General features: G+C 41.2%; 1 protein-coding gene across 2 annotated transcripts in view; it reads right to left on the reverse strand.

Annotated features, from left to right (window-relative positions):
• Positions 1-24,100, reverse strand: part of EIF2B3 (eukaryotic translation initiation factor 2B subunit gamma) — a 151,472-nt gene that overhangs the window by 50,900 nt on the left and 76,472 nt on the right. For both annotated transcript variants that reach the window (XM_079903860.1, XM_079903861.1), the window contains one exon: positions 5,824-5,913. In XM_079903860.1, coding sequence (XP_079759986.1) covers positions 5,824-5,913 — 90 coding nt within the window. The remainder of the gene's footprint in view (positions 1-5,823; positions 5,914-24,100) is intronic.

A 24,100-nucleotide genomic window follows, 5' to 3' on the forward strand; every position in this document is an offset into this window, starting at 1 on the left:
GATTAATTTCCTCTGGGTCTCTTAAACAGCTAGCAGGTCTAGCAGGTTAGGAAAAGGGAGAGAAAGACAATTTTTTCTGGGTTTCTGTGGTAAAGGAAACCAGGACTAATTCTGGTATGAACTTCCTGTCTCTCCAGGCTTCAGCTCAGAGAGCCAGCATATTGCTTCAGTTCACTACAGGACCGGTCTCCTTTTGGAGCAACTCCTGCTAAGCCAAACAAAAAGTTCCTAGGAGGCCAGCTTCCTTAGGCTTAGATCAGATAACACTATAAAAGAGGAGAAACTTTTAGCTCACCACTCAGCATCAAGAGCATCACAGTAACAATACTCAGTCTAAGCTCTGCTCTGGCTCTGGACATAAAATCCAAGACATTTTTGAATTAAAATTTTCAAGACAGTCTTTGGAACATCCATCTGTCATACTGCATTCAGAAATGGATAAAAAGAACTTCTAAAGCATATATATGTATATCTTTTTATTTCTTTAAAGCAAAAAATAGAATCATATTACACTGAAAATACACCCTAATACTGCAACTTGCTTTTTTTAGTAAATATATCTTGGAAATCTTTCCATATCACCACACAGAGTTATACTTCATTCTTTTTAACAGTTACACAATAATATAATTAATTACCCTGTTTAAATTGTTATAACTTTTCCCTGTTATGAAGGATGTTGCAAAGAACATTTTGCAATGAATATTTCCACACTCTTAAGTAAATATTTCTGTGGGATACATTCTTCGGGGAGGAACTGCTTAGTCAAAGAGTATATAATTTTAAGTTTTGATAGGTATCATCAACTACCCTACAAAAAGTTTATGTAAAACAGCATAAGAGAATTTCCCCACAGCTTTACTAGCTTATCACAAAATTTAAAAACCTTTGCCATAAAGACAGTATTCTAAAACTGTTTAACGTGCATTTTTATTTATAAGAGCAGGCATCTTTTCATATGTGTACTAGCTTTTTCTATGAACCAACTACCTATAACTTTTACCCATTTTTCTCGAGTCATTAGTCTTTTCCTTATTGATTTTAAAGGGCTCTTTGTAATGTGAGGAAACTAGTGTTTGGGCTATCCTGGTATTGCAAATATCCCCTCCCCCCACTTTTGCTGTTTATTTTTACACCATGTTTATTTGGTTTTACTTTCCCCCCACAATATAGAATTTTAAAACTTGTTATTAGTCAAACTTACCAATCCTCTTTTTTTTTTTTAAATGGCTTCTAAGATTTATTTGATACTTAGAAAGCTTGAGTTAGTTCTAAGATCACATACTGATGAAGCTAAGTGCCTTAATGCACATGTAGACTAGCAGACATTCAACAAAAGATATCAGCATCCAAGCCAAACTGTGGCATCCCTAAGGAAACTCCTGCCTCATCCTTATTACCCCAGGCACTACTCCTGGGCCCGTGCATTACTTCAACTGGTAAATGTTGGGACGTGGCAATGCTAGTCACCAAATAATGATGCAGTCAGATTTGCAATTTAGAAAGTCCTCTGGTAGTTTTGTGGAGGATGGATTAAAAGGGGAGAGCCTGGAGGCAGAAGACTACCAAGGAGAATGCTATATTAAGCCAGTTGAGAAATGACAGACTGTAAGCTAAAAATCAATATTGAAATACATTACCTTATTAATTTCTGCCCAGTTTTACTGATGGATTTTGCCACTAAAGTTAATCTGAACCACTGATGTTAGTTCAGCTCAAAAACCATTCAATCCCTCCCTCCCTCCCACTGCTGCTGGAACATCTTCCAGCTGTCATGACACTCCTGCTGCCTGAGGTGCCCTTTTCCCATTTACTAAGACTGGGGATCTCTGGCTTTTTTTTTTTTCCTCTTGTTTCATAATGTAATTTTCTCAAGGTTACAGAGACAATGGCCTATAAGACTTTGTATTCATCTTGGTATCCTCAGCCTCCAACACAGCAGTTAGAATATATTTAGGTATGTATTAAATGTCTGTTGCTTTGAATTTTAAAAAAATTGTGGTAAGTCCAATTCACTTTTTAAACTCTTAAAATCAATTTTTTAAATAAAGTTAACTTACATATAATAAAATGTACCTACTTTAAACATACAGTTCAATGAGTTTTGTCAAATGTATACTACTGTAATCACTACTCCAAATCGAGATATAGAGTACTTCCATCATCCCCCCAAAATTCCCTTGTGCTTCTGGTATACTATTATACTACTCTACTATACTCTCATACTACTTAGCACATTTTATTGTAATAATTTAACCTGTCCCTTTCTCCCTAAACTGTGAGCAACTTGAAGGCAGAAACTCCATCTTTTTATCTTTAGCATCTAGCAACACAGTAGGTGATCAATTAAAAGTTCTTTCTATGCACCAACTACTGCTCTAAGCTCTTTACAAGTATTTTTCACAACCACCACGTGTCAGGTACAATGTGTCCCAGATGAGGAAAGTGGGGTACAGAAAGGTAGACACCTGTCCAGGGTCACACAGCTCACTTACTAAACTTCTCTTGTCAAAGACAGTATAGGTTTTCTTTTCTCCACAGCTTTCCCTATAGCTTTTCTACTTAGTCAACTGCAGAAATACTCGTCTCTTCTCTAACCACTGATGTACAAAATTACTTTTGCTGTCTAAACTGTCACCACATCTCCTTTCCTTCCATTCACCAAGCATATATTGAATGCCTTACCAATCCAGGTAGGTATCTAATGTCAAGGAATTTGGGTGGAAGACATTAACATGTAGACAACTAGAAAAATATACAGGGCAGAATGTTAATTTTCATAGGTGAAACAAAGGATTGCTAAAGCAGTCCTTTCTTAAAGCTATGTCTCCTAGGTTTATTTTTTCCTTTCCATCCCTAAAGGAGTCCTCATAGTCAGATTACTATAAATGCCTTTTACTTACCTTGAAAGAGTCTCTTTCCCATTTGGAATAGTCTATGTTCCCCTGCCAGGTTGAATCGTTGCTCATTCCATATGGGACTATTCTGTTTAAAGACCTGTAACTCCCTGCTCAGCTGTTAAGGCCTTGTACACACTGCTCCCACCAACCTGTTCAATCCCATCTCTCAAAGCTTTGAGACATAACCTCCACTATTCCAGCCAGGAATAAAGAATCTCCCTCAAGTACCATTCTAATTTGTCCTGCTGTGCTTTTATACTTTTCCTAATTCTATATTGAAATTTACCAATTTTCAATATAATGCCTTTAATCCCAACAACTCTGAGAAGTAAAGGGTAGATGGGGCAAAGAAGAGATAAGGGTCTCTTTAACAGACCTTGAGATGGGGAGGTAGTGGAGCTAAGGCTCTGTATATTTCTTTATTACAGCAAGCTCTGGGAAAGTCCCATTTGGCAGAGCTTCTGTGCTGGAGCCACAGAACCACCATATTTAGGCTTGTCCTCAAGGAACACTACACTTGCCAGGTGTGGGAACTGCTAACTGGTGGTGGCCAAATGAGCTACAGCAGCCAGGATGAGGCTAGCTTTGTTGCAAAACTGTCTGCATATCCAGACACCAAAAGCTACAATCCCATTTGGTAGTGTTAAGGAAGTATTGTTAGATTTTTTTTTTTAAAGTGTGATAGTAATATTGAGGTATTTGTTTATGTTTTAGGGATATATACTGAAATATTTATAGATAATTACAACTGAAATAATTACAGATGAAATTATATCATAATGACTTGCTTTAAAATAATCCGGTGTGACACTAGCAAGATTGGCGGTAGCAAATATTAAAAAAAAAAAAAAAAAAGATTGGCCAGGGCTTCCCTGGTGGCGCAGTGGTTGACAGTCCGCCTGCTAATGCAGGGGACACGGGTTCGTGCCCTGGTCCGGGAAGATCCCACATGCCGTGGAGCGGCTAGGCCTGTGAGCCATGGCCGCTGAGCCTGCATGTCTGGAGCCTGTGCTCCGCAACGGGAGAGGCCACAACAGTGAGAGGCCTGCGTACCGCAAAAAAAAAAAAAAAAAAAAAAAAAGATTGGCCACGAATTGGTGACTATTGAAGCTGTGTGATGGATACATGGGAGTTCATTACATCACTTTCTCTACTTTTGTATCTGTGTGAAATTTTCCATAGGAAAAGAATTTTTAAAAAATCATGATCTCTACCACTATTGTATCCCCTCTCAGCATGTCAAGGGCAGGATCTATTTCACAGGACTTCATTTTCATTTGGGCATAAAAAATAAACCCTTTAGGGACTTCCCTGGTGGCGCAGTGGTTAAGACTCCACGCTCCCAATGCAGGGGGTCCGGGTTCCATCCCTGGTCAGGGAACTAGATCCCACATGCATGCTGCAACTAACAGTTCACGTGCCACAACTAAGGAGCCCTCCTGCCGCAACTAAGGAGTAGGTGAGCTGCAACTAAGGAGCCCGCGAGCTGAAACTAAGACCCAGAGCAACCAAATAAATACAAAATAAATAAATAAATAAAAAATAAACCTTTAACGGCAAAGAGTTAACTTCATTTTTATAATATGGATAGCCTACACTGGTATGTGGAAAATGGGTCCTGGATCACTCTAATCTTGGTAGCAAGTTTCCTTGCTATTTAAAAAGCAAAGTCTCTACAATCCACTGTGGAGCTAAGGCTGTAAGTTCCATGAGGGCAGGGCCCATGTCTGCTTATTCACGATGGATCCCACAGTTAATCTAGCACAATGCCCGACTCATAACAGGTGCTTAATAAATATGTGTTGATTGAATGAAAAAACAGAATAATAAATCAGAGAGGAGCAGGGCAATACTGTCCTGGTGAGAAAAAATAGAGAAACAATAATCCCTGGGAAAGCTTTCCAGGAGTCCAGATGATTTGTTTCACCATTGGCTCTACATGGGCCTTTCTGTAGTGGTTTAGCAGGTGTTGTAGGCAGGTGAGGGTTAGGATGCTGCAAGAAATATTACACTGGGCATGGAGGAACAATTCCTCTTCCCCTTAATATTCCTGTATATATCCCCTTAAAATTCCTGAGTTTAAGTGCATGCTTAGCACTTAAACTCAGGTTCTCAGACTCCCTTCCCCAGCTGTTCTGAGGGAACTTGCTGCTGTGGTACCAGCCTGATTGCTTTCCAGTCTACCAGTACTATTCAAGGCAGAAACTTATCCAGCAGCCATCAAGGAAGACTAGCTGCTACTCTTCTTAACCATGCAGTTATTAAATCTTTTCCTTCCTGTTCCTCTGAGGACTCTAGTTGCATTTCCTATCAAAAATCCTTGAGATCAACCACAAAAGGAAGTTTTCTCTCTGGAAAGCCACGTCCTATGATCTGCCAGACAGTCTCTGGGAAGTATTTAAGGTCCACAGTTCTGTTATCAAAGCAAAATCAGGGAAAGTACCAAATTTTGTTTCTCTGCATTCATGAAACTTTATTCGATGTGAAGGACTTTTCCAAAATTGGAGGAAAACTTGCTCTTCTTTCTTTCCTCCTCTTGGGTAAGAGTCTGGCCCTTTGCTAAGAGGGCCCATCTACAGGATAATTGCCTAGGGAAAGGACATCTGCTTGGAGACAAATAGCACCAGAGTTGAGGGGCTCACCCTTGCAGAATGAAGGAAAAAGAGCCTGAAACTGCAGAAAGATGCTTCATAAGTTACTATTAGTTTTATAAAAATAAATTACTGGTTTATCATAGCACAGGTCCCCAAAATACAAGCAGGAGACTCTGGTACCGACGAAATAACAGTATGCTGTAACATGAATTCATTTCTATAACAAACTGTGTTATTTATAACTGGTTATTGTCAAGGTTTAAAACTGTTAATTAAGTCACAGTGTAGCTTAAGTGCTATGGGTTTGACTCTATCCCCCTCCTTCTTACTTATTTTCCATTAGGAAGTCCACAACGTATTTTTTCAAGCAGTAGAGATGGGCGTCCACAAGGCCTGTGTGGAAACGTATTCTAGGGTGCCTGCGAAAAGAATAAGAGAGAAGAGGGTCACATGAGTTCTATCCTATTATTAGGTAGTAGGCATTAGAAACTTTATAAGGGTGAGAGACATGCTGCCTACACCCCACTCTGGGAAGACCAAGAAGGTGGATATCAGCTCTGATCCTACCACAGAAAAGTTTTTCTCTTTATGTAAGCCCTTTCTCACACTTTATGAGGTCTTCAGACTTCCAAAGACATTGAAAATTGGTGAGCCATCAAATCATTGACAAGTCATTCTTCTATTTTACTACAAATTCCTACCCACAATTCTTGTAACTAACATTTTCCTGCTTCTACTCCAACTGCCCCACTTCCTGCAGGCCATACTTTAGCCATGCTTTCCTCTAGTATTTGGCATGTATTACTCCATGTTCATAGAAGATGAAGTAAAATTCTATGAATACTTCCTAAGTCCCTACTCTTAATTATTCATTAGGGCCCTCCTCAGGTATACTTCCTCTAGAAAACCTTCCCTGACAACCCAAAATTGTGTTCCACATGATCCTTGTGGCTCAGACTATAGCACACTGATTAACCCAGGACTCTTCTATGCTCTCAACTCACATCTGTTCTCAGTATATTGCTATGTGTGAGCTTTCTTTTTTGGCTGCGCCATGCAGCTTGCGGGATCTCAATTCCCCAACTAGGGATCGAACCCAGGACCCTGCAGTGAAAGTGGTGAGTCCTAACCACTGGACCACCAGGGAATTCCCTGTATGTGAACTTTAACCCAATACTCTAATTGATTCTAGTTACTTAAGGGAAGGAAGGACTGGAACCACCATCTGCTGAATAGTTATTATGTGCCAGGCATTTTGCAATGTGCTTTCACATCTTCACAACATCTCCATCTTCCTTTTACAGATTAGGAAAACATAGACTCAGAGAGGTTAAGTAAGTTTCCTAGGTCACAGAGGTAGACAGTAGTAGAACTGGGATGGAAATGTAGGTATTTGTGACTCTAAGGCTTTTCTATTACCTCATAAGGTCTCTCAAGAGACTTCTTTCTTTTCTCCGTATATAATCCTAGGAGTTCTATATAGATGAAGCCCTGTTCCAGTCTCACATCTAAATCCAAGGCAAGAAAGGTAGAATGCCTGGCTGTAATTAAAAAAAAAAAATCCCTGCTTTTGTACTTGTTCCCTTGCTGAATACCCTATTTAGGAGTTCATCAACCACTAGTACCATTCAAGAAGGAATTTGCTAAGGAATGGGGTTCTAAGTGTTGACCTAAGACAAGCCTAGAGGAACTCTTTATCATTCTGCTTCCAAGTTTCTAAGCAGATGTTAAGAAATGCTATCAGAGAAACAGCTGCCTGTTTGGGGCAAATTACTTTTAAATGTCAAGGAGTTCAAAGACCAAGCTGTACCCGTGTTTCATTTCAATATTTACTTACCCAAATTTTCTCCTCATATTAACAACTCGAAGTAATGTGTGTGAGGGACAAAGGTTTAAGATCTCCAGAGAAGCTGGAAGAAAGACTGCCATATGGACACTAGTCTTCAGGATTATGCAGGACTGAAGACTCAAGATTTTTCTGACAGCTTTGCTTTAACTCAAAGAAAACTGAACACAGAGCTATGTGTACCACCGACATCGTACAAAACAAAACAATGTAAAATTACAGAGCTAGGGAATAAAAAAGCAGTTCAGAAAGGCAGCCCAGAAAGAAAGAAATATATCCATGAAAGAGAAGATAAATATTGAAAAAAAAACCCACCCAAAACCCCCAAACCAAGTAATTACTATGGTTAAAATCATACCAGTTTTCTCCCTAGCAGAATAAACTTAAGAATTTAAATGCCCAAATCTCTTAATAACTCTAAAAAAAGGTCTGAGTTCCTTTAGTTAATAATAAGATCTATAACCCCCATGCCCAACCCCAAAGATCTTAAGGGATTCAGATGCTCATTTCCTTTAAATCTGTAGAATAGAGACAAAACTCCCTCCCCAGAATCATCATGTGTGCAGGAGAAACTGAGTTGTTTTTATCCTGTTCATTGCATAAGTTATAGCAAAGGCCAACTGGGAGTTCTATTCCCTGACATGCTCATAGTACAACGCTCATTACCTAGAAGAATGAGTAGAAAAAGGCAGATAGGTAAAGAAACAGATTATGGTAATTGCATGTTTAAAAAGTGAAATTCATCTAGACACTCCATGTGGACACACTATTAGACTTCCAGCACTGCTATGAATGAGACTGCAAGGATTTCTAGCCTAGTGGGAGAACTAGCATATATGCTGAGACAGTCCACAACAACCTAGTGAAGAAAGAAAGCCTCCACTAACCTAAACTGAGTATGTTCTAATAGTTTATATGGCTATACAGAATGACTTTTTCCAAACCAAACCGAGTCCAAATTTGGGGACAGGAGAATAGCAAGGAATGGGAACAGAATGACGAAAATTCAATTGGACAAAAACTCAAAATACAGAAGAAACTTAACTGTAACATACGCTTCTCTTTGCATAAATATAAATGTTGACAGGTGAAGGAAATGTCATGGATGCCTCCTGAATTCAGATGCCAGGATATCTGAAACTTGAAACAATGACTCATAAGAACCAGAAGCAACAATTCCAAAGAGGATAAAAGCCTCCTATGACAACTTAGCCATCTTGAAGCATTCAATGCAACAACATAAACAACTTCTCTCTTTGAAGACCTTCAGAAAATCTCCTTCTATTTTGTTTGGCAATCTTAAACATGTTCCAACAAAGAAGCATCTTCTCTCCCACTAGAAGAGCCAGAGCTAATTCCCTACTGCCTAATCATTACAATTTAAAAGAAACTAGAGACCAAGGTGTGCTTGAAACAACCAAGGTTGCTCATAAGTAGAGGAAAGAGAGTGATCTATGAAGCATGGCTACTTACTAGTTATCTATAATTCTAATGAGACAGATTTTGGAGTAAGCACCTATTACATAACTACTTGGTAGCTGTTTTATAGGAAGGCACCTGCCATACCACCCCAAATGCTTGATCTTGTTGGCACTGTAAGTCGCAGGAATGACAGATTGTTGATCATTAGGAGTGCATATGGAGTTACCAAACCAAAGGTCTGCCTATGCAGCAGAGTGAGCTATAGTGCTCAGATCCTCTCCAAGAAAAGCAGTTGTATTGAAGTGGAGGCCCTGGACTCAAAGCAGCAGAGACTGCTAGAGCTGGAAGAGTTCTTAAGAGTTCTAAGTGCTGTTCCTCATTGTACCAAGAGAAAAACGGAAATGATTTTAGTCCATGTCAAAAACAAATCACTTGGACTTCCCTGGTGGTACAGTGGTTAAGAATCCACCTGCCAATGTAGGGGACATGGGTTCGAGCCCTGGTCCAGGAAAATTCCACATGCCGCGGAGCAACTAAGCCTGTGAGCCACAACTACTGAGCCTGCGCTCAAGAGCCCACAAGCCCCAACTACTGAGCCCAAGTGCCCCAACTACTGAGCCCAAGTGCCACAACTACTGAAGCCCACGCGCCTAGAGCCCTCCTCCACAATAAGAGAAGCCACCGCAATGAGAAGCCCGCATACCGCAACGAAGACCTAATGCAGCCAAAAATAAATAAATTAATTAATTAAAAAGAAAAAAGTCACTTCACTCCTCTACGAGACAGTCCCTAGCGTATATTCATTGAACACCTACTATATTCCAGGCACTTGGGATACAGAAGTGAACAAAATGGACATGATCCCTGCATGAAGCTTAGAGTTGAATGGAAAATCAATTATTGCAAGTATGCAATAGTTGTGAAAGGCGAGCACAGAGTATTATGGAAGCATATAATGGGGGACCTAGCCCAGGGTGGAAGATGACAGGAAGCTTCCCTTTAAGCTTAAACCTGAAAGAAAAGCAGGAGTTAGCCAGGTGAAAGGGGTGGAGAAATGAGATGGGCACTCTGGGCAGAGAAAATAGTACATGCCAAGACTCTGAGGTAGACTGGTGAGTATGAGGAACTAAAGTCGCCCAGGACCACTAAAACAAAGAAAACAAGACGGAGAGAGGCACAAGATGAGGCTGGAGAGGTTTCAGGCCCTGTTAAGGATTTCTGTTTTTATTCTAATCTTGAGACTAATGACCACTTGTATTCTGTGATATCACTGGCTTAATAGTGAGCTAAGTCAAAGTTGAAAGGCAGCTTGGTGTAGTAAAAAGAGCACTGGACTAGGAGCCAGGATTGTAGTTCTGGCTTCATCACTTAAATATGGCATAATCTTTCTTCATGTCAGTTTCTTTGTTATAAAATGGAATATTGTGCTTCATAGAGTCGGAGAGTTTTCTGGAGCTGCTTCGGGAACTGCTACAGGAAACCTGAATCAGAATAAATCCCTGTTCTGTGTTTCATATCTCAGGCTTCTATGTAAGATTTTACTTAAAGAAAAAGTTCCACTTCCTTAAGAGAAAACTGGAAAATTATTGCAATTTTTAATCTTAGATAATATATTCATTAATTTGACAAACATGGAGGCCCATCATATTACCTCCTTGCTGCAGAGTTATTAGGATGATCAGAAATTATGCACTTAAAGTGTGTTGCATGGTATTTGCCATATATTAGGCACTCATTAAATGATAACTATTATTATTATTATTATTATTATCATCATGGGCCAAGTACCATGCTTGGTACCAGGGACACACAGCTGAAATAGACAGACGTTGCCTTTAGGAACTCATAATCTAGTAGAGAAGACTATGTGTTAATCTATTATGTATAATGCGATAACAGTGTAGGAAGCTAGAACAGAAAAAGATGCAGTGAGCTGTCTAAGGGAGCAGGGATAGGATAAGGTTTCATAGCCTGAGGTTGGTTCTGAATGCTGAGGAGAAATCTGCTACACAGACAAAGCAGGAAAAGGATATTTCAGATTGAGGAACTAGCATATACAAAGGCAAACAGGTATGAAAAACAAAACAAACAACAAAACCTAAGATACAATGATAAAGGTTAAAGCTGGAGGGGTAGCCAGAGGCCAGATTATGGAGAGCCACCTACAATGCTTAGATGTCATGTTAAAGAGCTTGGATTTTGTCTCTTAGGTGATGGAAAAACCATGGGAAGTTACTGTTTTAAGGAAATACATATACACGGTATGCTGGCTTATGTATTAACTTAGCTGATCTGGAATTATGTTATGCAAAATTCTCTTCTCTGAATCGTTCAGAGTTAGCAATGGCTACAAGAGATATTCTGTGTGACATTTAGAAGGCAGAAGGAAAGCTGCAGACACATTTTTTAATGCTCTGAAGGTCAATGGATGGTGCTACGTATTATGGCAACCTGTGCATGTCACTGAGATGCCAGCTCACCTAGCAGGCAGAGAACAGTACCCAGACCTGCAGCTCCTCCAGAACCTACCAGATATCCTCCTTCAGCTTCTCTGGAATCCTGAGCCAAGCACTGTGTAGCTCTGTGGTGAAGGATGTCAGTTCTCCTGCAGATCACCCACAATAATGAAGCTAAAAGTGGTGAGAGACAGATGTGGGTTCCTGTTTGTTCTTGCTCTTGTCTACATCCAGCTTTCCTTCTGACTGTTGGTCTAGCTGACTGATAGCGATTTCAGGCTCAACACTATACAGAAGCAACAACATGCACACAGAGCTCTACCAACTTCCACAATTGCAAAATAATCCCTTATTCTGTATCACTCATAGCAGCTCTACTTCTCTAATATAGAAATTGCTACCAGAAGTGGTCCTGGAAGAACAGAACCTTAAGGATGGGTTTGCTGAATTGGTTCTGTGTCATCTGGACTTAGTTCTTTGATTTGATTAGGTTCAAAGGCCTTTCAACTGACTGATGACACCCATCTAGATTAACCAGGATAATTTCCCTCACTTAAAATCAACAGATTGTTGGGCTTCCCTGGTGGCGCAGTGGTTGAGAGTCCGCCTGCCGATGTAGGGGACACGAGTTCGTGCCCCGGTCCAGGAAGATCCCACATGCCGCAGAGCGGCTGGGCCCATGAGCCATGGCTGCTGAGCCTGTGCATCCGGAGCCTGTGCTCCTCAGTGGGAGAGGACACAACGGTGAGAGGCCCACGTACCACAAAAAAAAAAGAAAAAAAAAAATCAACAGATTGTTGACATTATTAACCACATCTATAAAATACCTTCACAGTAACACCTAGGTTAATATTTGACTGAAAAAACTAGGTATTAGAGCATAGCCAAGTTGACACATAAAATAACCACCTCATAGACTGATGAGAACCACATGTCTAACATTAATACGGAGGTCAACAAAGCCTTCCTAGGCAGGATTACACTGCTGCTCACCCTCCCTGTCATCTTAACCCAGAGCGCCGGAACCTGCTGAAGCGTGGAACATCCCTCACCTTCCCCAAGAGGTGCTTGATACAGCAATATGCATAGCTCCATTGACAAAAGGCTCCTATTCAGAGACAAACCCTGGAAAAAGAGTTGTCTCTCCCAAATTATCCTTCCAAGCTGCCTGGTCCACTATGTCTGAAGAATTTAATAAAAAAGAGTTACCATCCTCTATAGAATGGTATAGAGGATGAAAACTGACACATTTATTTGCACTCCACTCAGTCCCACTGGCCTAGCTAATATGAACTTCCAGCAGGTCCACCTTTCAGTCCTCATTCTCCAAGGAACATGAAGCAACATTCCCATTATCTTTAGGTCCAGTTCCCAGCTGGCTGTGTAGATAGAGAGAGGCAAAAGCCCAGTGAAGGATCACTCAGGGGTTCATCCCTCAAGGCTTGGTTCCAGCTCTTGCATGGCTAGAGTTACATCATATTCGGAAGATTTTACAAGACAACCTGCTCAGACACTCGCATCCTTTGGGGTTCAACAGTTGGGCAAATAAATTTCTCCTGAGTGGTAGATGTGCTAGGCACTGAGCTGTATTAAGTATATAAATACTGAATGAAACACAGCTCTAATCTAGTAATCACTTTATTGTTTGTAAACCTGTAAGACTTCCCTTTGCTTTTATTAAACCTTTTCATATTATTCTCTGTGCTTCAGAGAAACTGCGTAACTCAGTTACTTTTGCTGTCCTTTCTCTGTGTCTTCGCTCATGTGGTTCTTTCTGGAATGCCTGCCTCTACTCGTGTGCCACTACTCCCAACATGTATAAATCCTTAAAGCTCCAGCCTCAAATGTAATTTTCTCCTTAAAAAATTCCCAGATTCTCCTAATCTACTGAGGTTTTTTTTCCCTTTCTAAATACTTATGGAATTCTACCGGAGAAATCACTTATAGTACTAACGTTCTATTCTGCATTGTGTATATCTATCACCTCTTTCGGGGAAGGAAGATTTGAGACTTGATCATCATAGCAGCACATTGTGTCCAGAACAGTGTACTACATGGCAGGCACTAAATACTTACTGAATGTCCAGAAGAGTACACATTCTAATAAGAGATATAGACTCATCAGAAACAAATATTAGGGACTTCAGGAGGGTCCTGACGAGTTTGGGTGTACTTCAGAATATTCCTGGTTGGTCCAGGAGAGTTGGCAAGGTTAGATGCACAGTAGGGAGTGGGAAGAAAGGGGTAGGAATGGGACAAACTACTGAATGATACAGTTAGTCCTAGTATGACAGGCCCCCTACAGTCAGGGTAGCAGCTATTAGCTAGCTATGCTGAGGACCTCCTCCCAACCTCACTTCCACCTTAGGGACTGCCTAACATGCAATACGGCTCATATAACCTTAAAACGTTCTCAGTTTTTCCCAAGTTAAAATACTCTTTTTCAAACTTTCCTTCTCCTCCTTCTAGTTCAACTTCTATCCTTCACAGCCAAATTTCTCAGAAGCATAGTCCAACATGCTGTCACCATTTAACATCTTCCACTCTACCCACTTTGATAAAGTCATTAATGACTTCCATTTTAGTAAAATACAGTGATCATTTAAAAATTATCATCTTAGCAAACCTCACAGCCACATTCAACACTACTGTTACTTTCTTCCTCTGGCTTCTGTGACACACGTTCTCTTGGTTTTCCTTTTCTCTTTCTCTCTCTGACTTAAATTCCTTTGGAAGCTCATGATCCTCTAGCTGGCGTAAGCCTGTTCCTAACCCTCTTTCCTCCTCATTCTGTGCTCTTCCTAAGAGATTTCATCCGTGCCCATATCTTCAGGCATCATCTATATATCAGTAATTACAAATTTTTATCTTAGGCATAGTGCTAACCTCTGAGCTCCAAGTATATATTGGGTTGCCCAAAAAGTTCCTTTGTTTTTTTTGTTTTTTTAAAAACACCTTTATTGGGGTATAATTGCTTCACAATGGTGTGTTAGTTTCTGCTGTATAACAAAGTGAATCAGCTATATATATATATACACATCCCCATATCTCCTCCCTCTTGCATCTCCCACCCTCCCTATCCCACCCCCTCTAGGTGGACACAGAGCACCCAGCTGATCTCCCTGTGCTATGCGGCTGCTTCCCACTAGCTATCTATTTTACATTTGGTAGTGTATATATGTCTGTGCCACTCTCTCACTTCGTCCCAGCTTACCCTTCCTCCTCCCCGTGTCCTCAAGTCCATTCTCTACGTCTGCATCTTTATTCCTGTCCTGCCCCTAGGTTCTTCAGAACCATTTATTTTTTTTTTTTTTAGATTCCATACATATGTGTTAGCATACGGTATTTGTTTTTCTCTTTCTGACTTACTTCACTCTGTATGACAGTCTCTAGGTCCATTCACCTCGCTACAAATAACTCAATTTCATTTCTTTTTATGGCTGAGTAATATTCCATTGTTTATATGTGCCACATCTTCTTTATCCATTCATCTGTCATTGGACACTTAGGTTGCTTCCATGTCCTGGCGATTGTAAATAGAGCTGCAATGAACATTGTGGTACATGACCCTTTTTGAATTATGGTTTTCTCAGGGTATATGCCCAGTAGTGGGATTGCTGGGTCGTATGATAGTTCTACTTTTAGTGTTTTGAGGAACCTCCATACTGTTCTCCATAGTGGCTGTATCAATTTACATTCCCATCAACAGTGCTAGAGGGTTCCCTTATCTCCACACCCTCTCCAGCATTTATTGTTTGTAGATTTTTAGATGATGGCCATTCTGACTTATGTAAGGTGATACCTCATTGTAGTTTTGATTTGCGTTTCTCTAATGATTAGTGATGTTGAGCATCCTTTCATGTGTTTGTTGGCAATCTGTATATCTTCTTTGGAGAAATGTCTGTTTAGGTCTTCTGCCCATTTTTGGATTGGGTTGTTTGTTTTTTTGATATTGAGCTGAGCTGCATGAGCTGCTTGTATATTTTGGAGATTAATCCTTTGTCAGTTGCTTCGTTTGCAAATATTTTCTCCCATTCTGAGGGTTGTCTTTTCATCTTGTTTATGGTTTCCTTTGCTGTGCAAAAACTTTTAAGTTTCATTAGGTCCAGTTTTTGTTTATTTTTGTTTTTATTTCCATTTCTCTAGGAGGTGGGTCAAAAAGGACCTTGCTGTGAGTTATGTCATGGAGTGTTCTGCCTATGTTTTCCTCTAAGAGTTTAATAGTGTCTGACATTACATTTAGGTCCTTAATCCATTTAAAGTTTATTTTTGTGTATGGTGTTAGGGAGTGTTCTAATTTCATTCTTTTACATGTAGCTGTCCAGTTTTCCCAGCACCACTTATTTATTTATCTTATATATATATATATTTAAAATTATGTATTTATTTATTCATGGCTGTGTTGGGTCTTCGTTTCTGTGCGAGGGCTTTCTCTAGTTGTGGCAAGCGGGGGCCACTCTTCATCGTGGTGCACAGGCCTCTCACTATCGTGGCCTCTCTTGCTGCGAAGCACAGGCTCCAGACGTGCGGGCTCAGTAATTGTGGCTCACGGGTCCAGTTGCTCCGCGCCATGTGGGATCTTCCCAGACCAGGGCTCGAACCCATGTCACTTGCATTGGCAGGCAGATTCTCAACCACTGTGCCACCAGGGAAGCCCTCAGCACCAGTTACTGAAGAGGCTGTCTTTTCTCCAGTGTATATTCTTGCCTCCTTTGTCAAACATAATGTGACCATATGTGCGTGGGTTTATCTCTGGGCTTTCTATCCTATTCCATTGACCTATATTTCTGTTTTTGTGTCAGTACCATACTGTCTTGATTACTGTAGCTTTGTAGTATAGTCTGAAGTCAGGGAGCCTGATTCCTCCAGCTCCACTTTTCTTTCTCAAGATTGCTTTGGCTATTCGGGATCTTTTGTGTTTCCATACAAATTGTGAAATTTTTTGTTCTAGTTCTGTGAAAAATGCCATTGGTAGTTTGGTAGGGATTGTACTCAATCATTTCCTTTGGGTTTTTCTGTAACATCTTATGAAAAAGCTAAAGGAACTTTTTGGCCAACCCAATATATAAAGCTTCCTACTTTAAGACATCTTTGGGCTTCCTTGGTGGCGAAGTGGTTGAGAGTCTGCCTGCCAATGCAGGGGACACGGGTTCTATCCCTGGTCTGGGAGGGTCACACATGCCACAGAGCAACTAGGCCCGTACGTCACAACTACTGAGCTTGCACTCTAGGGCCTGTGAGCCACAACTACTGAGCCCCCGCGCCTCGACTACTGAAGCCCGCGTGCCTAGAGCCCGTGCTCAGCAGCAAGAGAGGACACCACAGTGAGAGGCCTGTGCGCCACAATGAGGAGTAGCCCCCGCTCGCTGAAACTAGAGAAAGCCTGCATGCAGCAGCGAAGACCCAGTGCAGGCAAAAAAAAGAAAGACGTCTTTACCTGGATGCCTTAAAAACACCTCAAATTCAGCCCAAACGTTGGATCTCACCTCCATAAACTCAGTGTTCCCTATCTCACTATATATCCTGTAGCTCAAACCAAAATGTGAGTCATTCCTGACAACTTTCCACACCTCAGCACCAAGGTTCAATCACACACCAAGTCCTCATATTTTACCTGTGAAATCCTTCTCTAATTTATCCACTTTTCTTTGTCTCCACTGTCAATGCCATAGTCCAAATTACCATTACTTCTCCTGGATTACCATAATACCCTCCCTTACCTGGTCTCGCTACAACCTCTCTTACCCAACTCCAATCCATTCTTCACACTACATCCAAAGTTACCTTTTCAAAGGGCAATTTGATCATGTCATTCTCCTACTTAAAATCCTTTGGTGGTTAGGACTGTGGTAGATTATTTTCAAAAACGGCCACAATTATTCCCCTCTCTGAACCCATAACTCTTTGTAAAGTAACTCTGCAGTTCCTCCCATTAAGAGGTAAAGTTTATTTTCCCACCCCATGAGTCTGGGCTAGCCTTGTGACTGCTTTGACCAAAAGAATATGGTAGGAATGATGCTGTTTCAGCCCTTTCTCCAATATATAAGACTGAAAGGTCTTACTAGGCTCTGTCCTTAAAAATTCCATGCCAAGAGTACATTCAAACACAAGATGACATGCTGGCTCCATTAATGTCCTCTTCCAACAAATTTATTTGGCTCCTACTTATGTTAGGGCACGTATTAGATCCTAGGGTTAATAAGACAAATAAAATACAATTGTTGTCCTCATGTAACTTATAGTCCAGAGCAACAAAAGTTACAGATGTTTTCTAGAATCTGTATAGTATATAGAAGAATACAAAGGAAGAAGGGTCAATTTTGTCTAGTACAAAGACAGTCAGGAAAAGCTTCAAAGAGAAGTGATATTTTAGCTGAGTCTTGAAAGAAGAGCAGGTATTTAGCCAGGGATGGAAGGGTAACTTCGGTTGAAGGAGTTCCAGGAATGATGAAAGCAAAAGGACAGAGGTGTAAAAAGAAATGCATAAGTCAGAGAAGTAAAAGCAACTCTCCATAGCCATATGGTGGAGTGTTGACTATGAGGTTGTATTTGGGGAATGGTAAGATATAAGGCTGGAGGAGTAAGCATGGTTAGATGACTAAGGGTCTTATGAATTTGTACTTTATCCTATCATAATGTGTTTACAGGTGTAAGAGAAAGAAATAGTAGAAAGCAATGTTGAAAATTCTGGAAAATGCTGAAAAAACTGACGAAGCAAGATTCCACGGGAGGCATAAGAAAATGGGATAAAAGACATAAGTGAAGGGTCTAGTCCTAAATAGGAGAAAGAAACTTCTAAGGCTACGGAAAAGGAACTGAAGATGGGTCTGAGTAAAGATAAAATCATGGGAAGGGATAGTATGCTGGGGAAATAAGCATCTGTTAGTTAGGATTCTCTCACAGAAGGAGAAAGCAGGGTCATTTTCTGAAGCAGGAGAGTGGTGGATGGTTGATAATAGCTGCTGAGTGAAGCGGAAAGGTGGTCCAGGACAGGTGTAAGAATGCGATTGGTTCTTAGGGCTCAGCCAAGATTGGGACCGTGAATTTATAGTGATGCCAGTCTACAACATTGCATGATATTTCTCCTGAAGACTTTAATAGAACAGATGTAGGAATGGACAAAGTAAATGTTAAGAGTAACCCAAAGTTGAGGGTTATGAGGGCAGATATAACAAAAGAACAATGAGTGAGGATATGGAAGGAAATGCCTAAAGTAATATAAGGTCTAGATTAGATGAAGAAGGAAATGAGGGTGAGAAAGAGAAAAAAGAGAAAGAGAGAGGGAGGGAGGAAGAGCGGGAGGAAGGGGTGGTAAGTGACTAAAAGATAGAAGGGGACTGAAATGAAGTAAACAGGATCCTGGGTAAAGATGGCAGACTGAACACAGGCATTAAGCCCTATTCTTTTGAAAGCTCATTAAAGTGACAGTAAACAGTTTTTGTTTTGTTTTGTTTTTTAAAGTGTATTTTATTTATTTATTTTTGGCTGCGTTGGGTCTTTGTTGCTGTGTGCAGGCATTCTCTAGTTGTGGTGAGCAGGGGCTACTCTTCATTGTGGTGCATGGGCTTCTCATTGTGGTGGCTTCTCTTGTTGCAGAGCACGGGCTCTAGGCAGGTGGGCTTCAGTAGTTATGGCATGTGGGCTCAGAAGTTGTGGCTCACGGGCTCCAGACAGCAGGCTCGGTAGTTGTGGCACACGGGCTTAGTTGCTCCACAGCATGTGGGATCTTCCCAGACCAGGGTTCGAACACGTGTCCCCTGCATTGGCAGGCGGATTCTTAACCACTGTGCCACCAGGGAAGCCCGGTAAACGGTTCTTCGATTTTGTTTTTGAAGGCATTATCCCCAAGGACAAAGATTAGGAGAGGAGAGTACAGTAACAAAATTTTAGAAACTGTAAAGGATAGTGGTAAGAGATTTAGCATATCTAAGAAAGCTGAATCCTAAACCAGCCATAAGGAAAGCTGATTTGCACTGCAGAAGCCCTGAAATGATCAGGAATTGGTAGCACAGCTTTTAACCACCTAGAAAGGAGATTGGAAGAGTTTTCTCTGAACTCTGTAGCCAGTCCAAAAAAAAAAAAAAAAAAAAGACTTAAGAATACTGACATGAGGGTTCTCATAAATAACCCTATCTACCATAAACAAAACCCTCAGAATGGGAGAAAATATTTGCAAACAAAGCAACCAACAAGTGATTAATCTCCAAAATATACAAACAGCTCATGTAGCTCAATATCAAAAAAAAATAACTCAATCAAAAAATGGGCAGAACATCTAAATAGACATTTCTCCAAAGAAGACATACAGATGGCCAAAAGGCACATGAAAAGATGCTCAACATCACTAATTATTAAAGAAATGCAAATGAAAACTACAATGAGGTATCACCTCACAGGGTCAGAATGGCCATCATCAAAAAACTCTACAAACAATAAATGCTGAAGAGGGTGTAGAGAGAAGGGAAGCCGCCTACACTGTTGGTGGCAATGTAAATTAGTACAGCCACTATGGAGAAGAGTACGGAGGTTCCTTAAAAAACTAAAAATAGGGGCTTCCCTGGTGGCACAGTGGTTGAGAGTCCGCCTGCCGATGCAGGGGACACGGGTTCGTGCCGCGGTCTGGGAAGATCCCACGTGCCGCAGAGCGGCTGGGCCCGTGAGCAATGGTCGTTGAGCCTGCGCGGCTGGAGCCTGTGCTCCGCAACGGGAGAGGCCACAACAGTGAGAGGCCGACATACTGCAAAAAAAACCCAAAAACAAAAAACTAAAAATAGGGGACTGCCCTGGTGGTGCAGTGGTTAAGAACCCGCCTGCCAATGCAGGGGACACGGGTTTGAGTCCCGGTCCAGGAGGATCCCACATGCTGCTGAGCAGCGAAGCCCGTGCGCCACAGCTGCTGAGCCTGCGCTCTAGAGCACGCAAGCCACAACTACTGAGCCCCTGTACCACAACTGCTGAAGCCCGCGTGCCTAGAGCCTGTGCTCTGCAACAAGAGAAGTCACCACAATGAGAAGCCCATGCACCACAACAAAGAGTAACCCCTGCTCGCCAAAACTAGAGAAAGCCCATGTGCAGCAACGGAGACCGAACGCAGCCAAAAAAATAAAAACAAACAAACAAACAAACAACTAAAAATAGAACTACCATATGCCCCAGCAATCCCACTCCTGGGCATATACTGGAGAAAACCATAATTCGAAAAGATACATGCACCCCAATGTTCATTGCAGCACTATTTACTACAGCCAGGACATGGAAGCAACCTAATGTCCATCAACAGAGGAATGGATAAAGAAGATGTGGTACATATATACAATGGAATATTACTTAGCCATAAAAAGAACAAAATAATCCCATTTGCAGCAACATGGGTGGACCTAGAGATTGTCATACTGAGCGAATAAGTCAGACACAGAAAGACAAATATCATATGATATTGTTTATATGTGGAATCTGAAAGAAAGGGTACAAGTGAACTTATTTACAAAACAGAAGTAAAGTAGAAAACAAACTTATGGTTACCAGGGGATGAGGGAGGTAGGATAAATTGGGACATCGGGACTGACATATACACACTACTATATATAAAATAGATAACTAATAAGAACCTACTGTATAGCACAGGGAGCTCTACTCAATACTCTGTAATGGCCTATATGGGAAAAGAATCTTAAAAAAAAAAAAAGAGTGGATATATGTATATGTATAACTGATTCACTTGGCGGTACACCTGAAACTAACACAACATTGTAAATCAACTATACACCAGTAAAAATTTAAAAATAAATACATAAATAACCCTATCTATGTCACTTTATAGATGTAAGAGTTAAAAGTATTAGAAGAGTTAAAGTTTCAGTGCCGATACTGGACAAGACACCTTGGGAAATGTTCCTCCCCCCTCCCCTCAAAGAACTGCAAAGTGGAGAAGTACTCTAGGAGTTACAGCTGGTAAGTAGCAGTGGGGATACTAATATAGATAAACAGCATGTATTTCAAGACTTTCCACACCATCAGGAAAATAATCAAGAATGTGAACCCATTTTTCATCATCTGTAGTCCCAGAAATAGAGATCTGGCCATGATCTTTGAGGCTCTGACTTAAGTTTCTGTCTTTTTTCCAAGATGAACGTGTGAACATTTTATTCCATTTTAAAAGATATCGTTTAGAAGCTTGTTTTAATATTTTCATTACCCTTCCAGTAATAAAACCCTTGACTAGTATTCAAAAGAAAACAACATAACATTGGAGAAAGGCTACATGATTTTCTTATTAAATATTTGGCACAAATACCTTTACTTATGAGTTATTAAAAACACATGTCTTTCAGAAGTGGGAATTTTAGAGGTGAGCAGTGGGGGGGGCTTTAAAGAACAACTAAGCCAATTTCAGCTGGGGAAACTGAGGCTTAGAGAAGCAAAGTGATTTGCTCAGCGTCATACAGCTTTTGTCTCAAGACTAAATTCTAAATTCTCTGGACTTGAATTTCTAGTACAATTTCTTTCTATCAGTAACATTCTTTTCCACTACATATAATGCCTTTCCAAGTCAGTAATGCATCAATTCGACATGTGGCAAAGGTGTTGTGCTTTCTCCAAATCCACTGAGGTAGTATGAATTTGGGCCCAGTGGAGTGAAGTCACCAGTACTGTCTGATGACAGAGGGAGAATGCCTCTGTACCTGACCATAGGCTCAGCAGGACTCCTATTCCAAGTGTCTTACACTATCTCACTTTCCAGGACCAAATATGCCTGAAGCCCAACGAAACAGAACACTCTCTTTGCAATCAAGCAAATACTCCCTCCTCTGCTGGAAACAGAGAAAACAGATGGGATGTACATTCCATCATCACTGTCCTTTTCTCTTACAACCAATACCTATAAAAGTAAGAAAACTATAAAACAAGAGGTTTTTGGCTCTCTATATACACAAACGCCTTTTCCAATATAACTTTGGTGACTTCCCAACAGGAACTAGCCCCCACCTTTGGAAATTCAGTTTGAAAAGAAAGACAGGAAGTATTGTATTCTGATATTCAAAAAGTGCTTGAAAATCTGAATCTAATTAACTATCCCACCATCTCACTGAGGCGAGGAGGAGCCATAGGAATAGGGTCATAGGAATGGGAGGAACATTTTTACTGCTCATTTATCCAGCCAGCTGCCCTATTACGGCTATACACCAAAGACCCTGAATCACTGGGGGATAGATTACAAGTTAGAAGAATGGAATGGAGAGAAAAAAATCTGCCAACAATCAAATGTGCAACCTAGTCTTAGGAAACTGGTAGAAGATCTGGCCTTAATGGCCCCAGCATTTACCCAAGGCCTTGAGCTCAATAGGTATGAAGGAAAAATGTACCTCCATCTGCTCTTCATTTTCACCTCACCTCTTGGCTGTGTCCACCTTCTTTGATCATATCATGCTCAAACCTTGCTCTCTTTGGCAGGGACCCCTGGGACTATGGTATTTACTAACGGTTCACCACATGGAGCAATAAACTAGTTCCCAGGGAGGGTAAAGAGAAAGCAGGAGACAATTTCCACCTTCTAGCTGTAATTATAGAAACATATGACTCTGGCTTCTAAGAACTTTATGTCTAAACCTGCCAAATCTAATGTTGCATAAACATCAGTGTTTAATGGATGCATAAATGAGTCAGGTCCCTTGTTTCTCATAACAATAGATGACCACAAGTAGTTCTTTCTGCATTCTAAAGGACAAAATCCTTTCCCCTTTGGAATTTTGTCAATCTAGCAATGCAACTCTGCGTTTCTTTTTAGGTCTTATACCTTAAATCTATCCTGCGTACTGCTGTCAGACTACCTTTCCAGAATCCTGAATTATAAATATTATTTCTCTCCTCAAAATATCTTTAATAATTCCCCAGTATTCAAGGCCCTCTATTTTTTTTTTTTTTTTCCTGCGGTACGCGGGCCTCTCACTGTCATGGCCTCTCCCGTCGCGGAGCACAGGCTCCGGACACGCAGGCTCAGTAGCCATGGCTCACGGGCCGAGCCGCTCCGCGGCATGTGGGATCTTCCCAGACCAGGGCACGAACCCGTGTCCCCTGCATCGGCAGGCGGACTCTCAACCAGTGCGCCACCAGGGAAGCCCGGCCCTCTATTTTTTAAAAAAATTAATTAATTTATTTATTTTTGGCCGCGTTGGGTCTTTGTTGCTGCACGCGGGCTTTCTCTAGTTGTGGTGAGCGGGGGCTACTCTTAGTTGTGGTGCGTGGGCTTCTCATTTGTGTGGCTTCTCTTGTTGCGGAGCACAGGCTCTAGGTGTGTGGGCTTCAGTAGTTGTGGCACATGGGCTCCAGTAGTTGTGGCATGTGGCCTCCAGTAGTTGTGGCTCGTGGGCTCTAGAGCGCAGGCTCAGTAGCTGTGGTGCATGGGCTTAGTAGCTCCGCGGCATGTGGGATCTTCCCGGACCAGGGCTTGAACCCGTGTCCCCTGCACTGGCAGGCGGATTCTTAACCACTGTGCCACCAGTGAAGCCCAAGGCCCTCTATTTGTGTACCAACTTAACTTCCCAGCCTTATCTCCTAGTGCTCTCCAGTAGGGATCTTCCATTTGGGCTAAACTGTTCCTAAGCAAGTCTTGCATACCCTGCCTCCACACCTTTGCTCAGAGCATTCTCCCCACATAGGATTCAGCTTCCCATGTCCCTTTCCATATCAGATCCAAATCCATCCTTCAAGTCCAAATTATTCTATTACATTTTCCTGACCACCTCAGCCCCTAGGGTTTGATGCTTCCCCTGAGTTCTTAGAACACTGTTGGCCATAATTGTTCAGAATCTGATATTGTTTGCTATTATTTGTTAGGCTTTTATATGCATAATCTTATATTCCACCAAGGCTAACGAACTCTTT

The sequence above is a fragment of the Stenella coeruleoalba genome (genome assembly GCF_951394435.1).
Source record: "Stenella coeruleoalba genome assembly, chromosome: 1".
Lineage (NCBI taxonomy): Eukaryota > Metazoa > Chordata > Mammalia > Artiodactyla > Delphinidae > Stenella > Stenella coeruleoalba.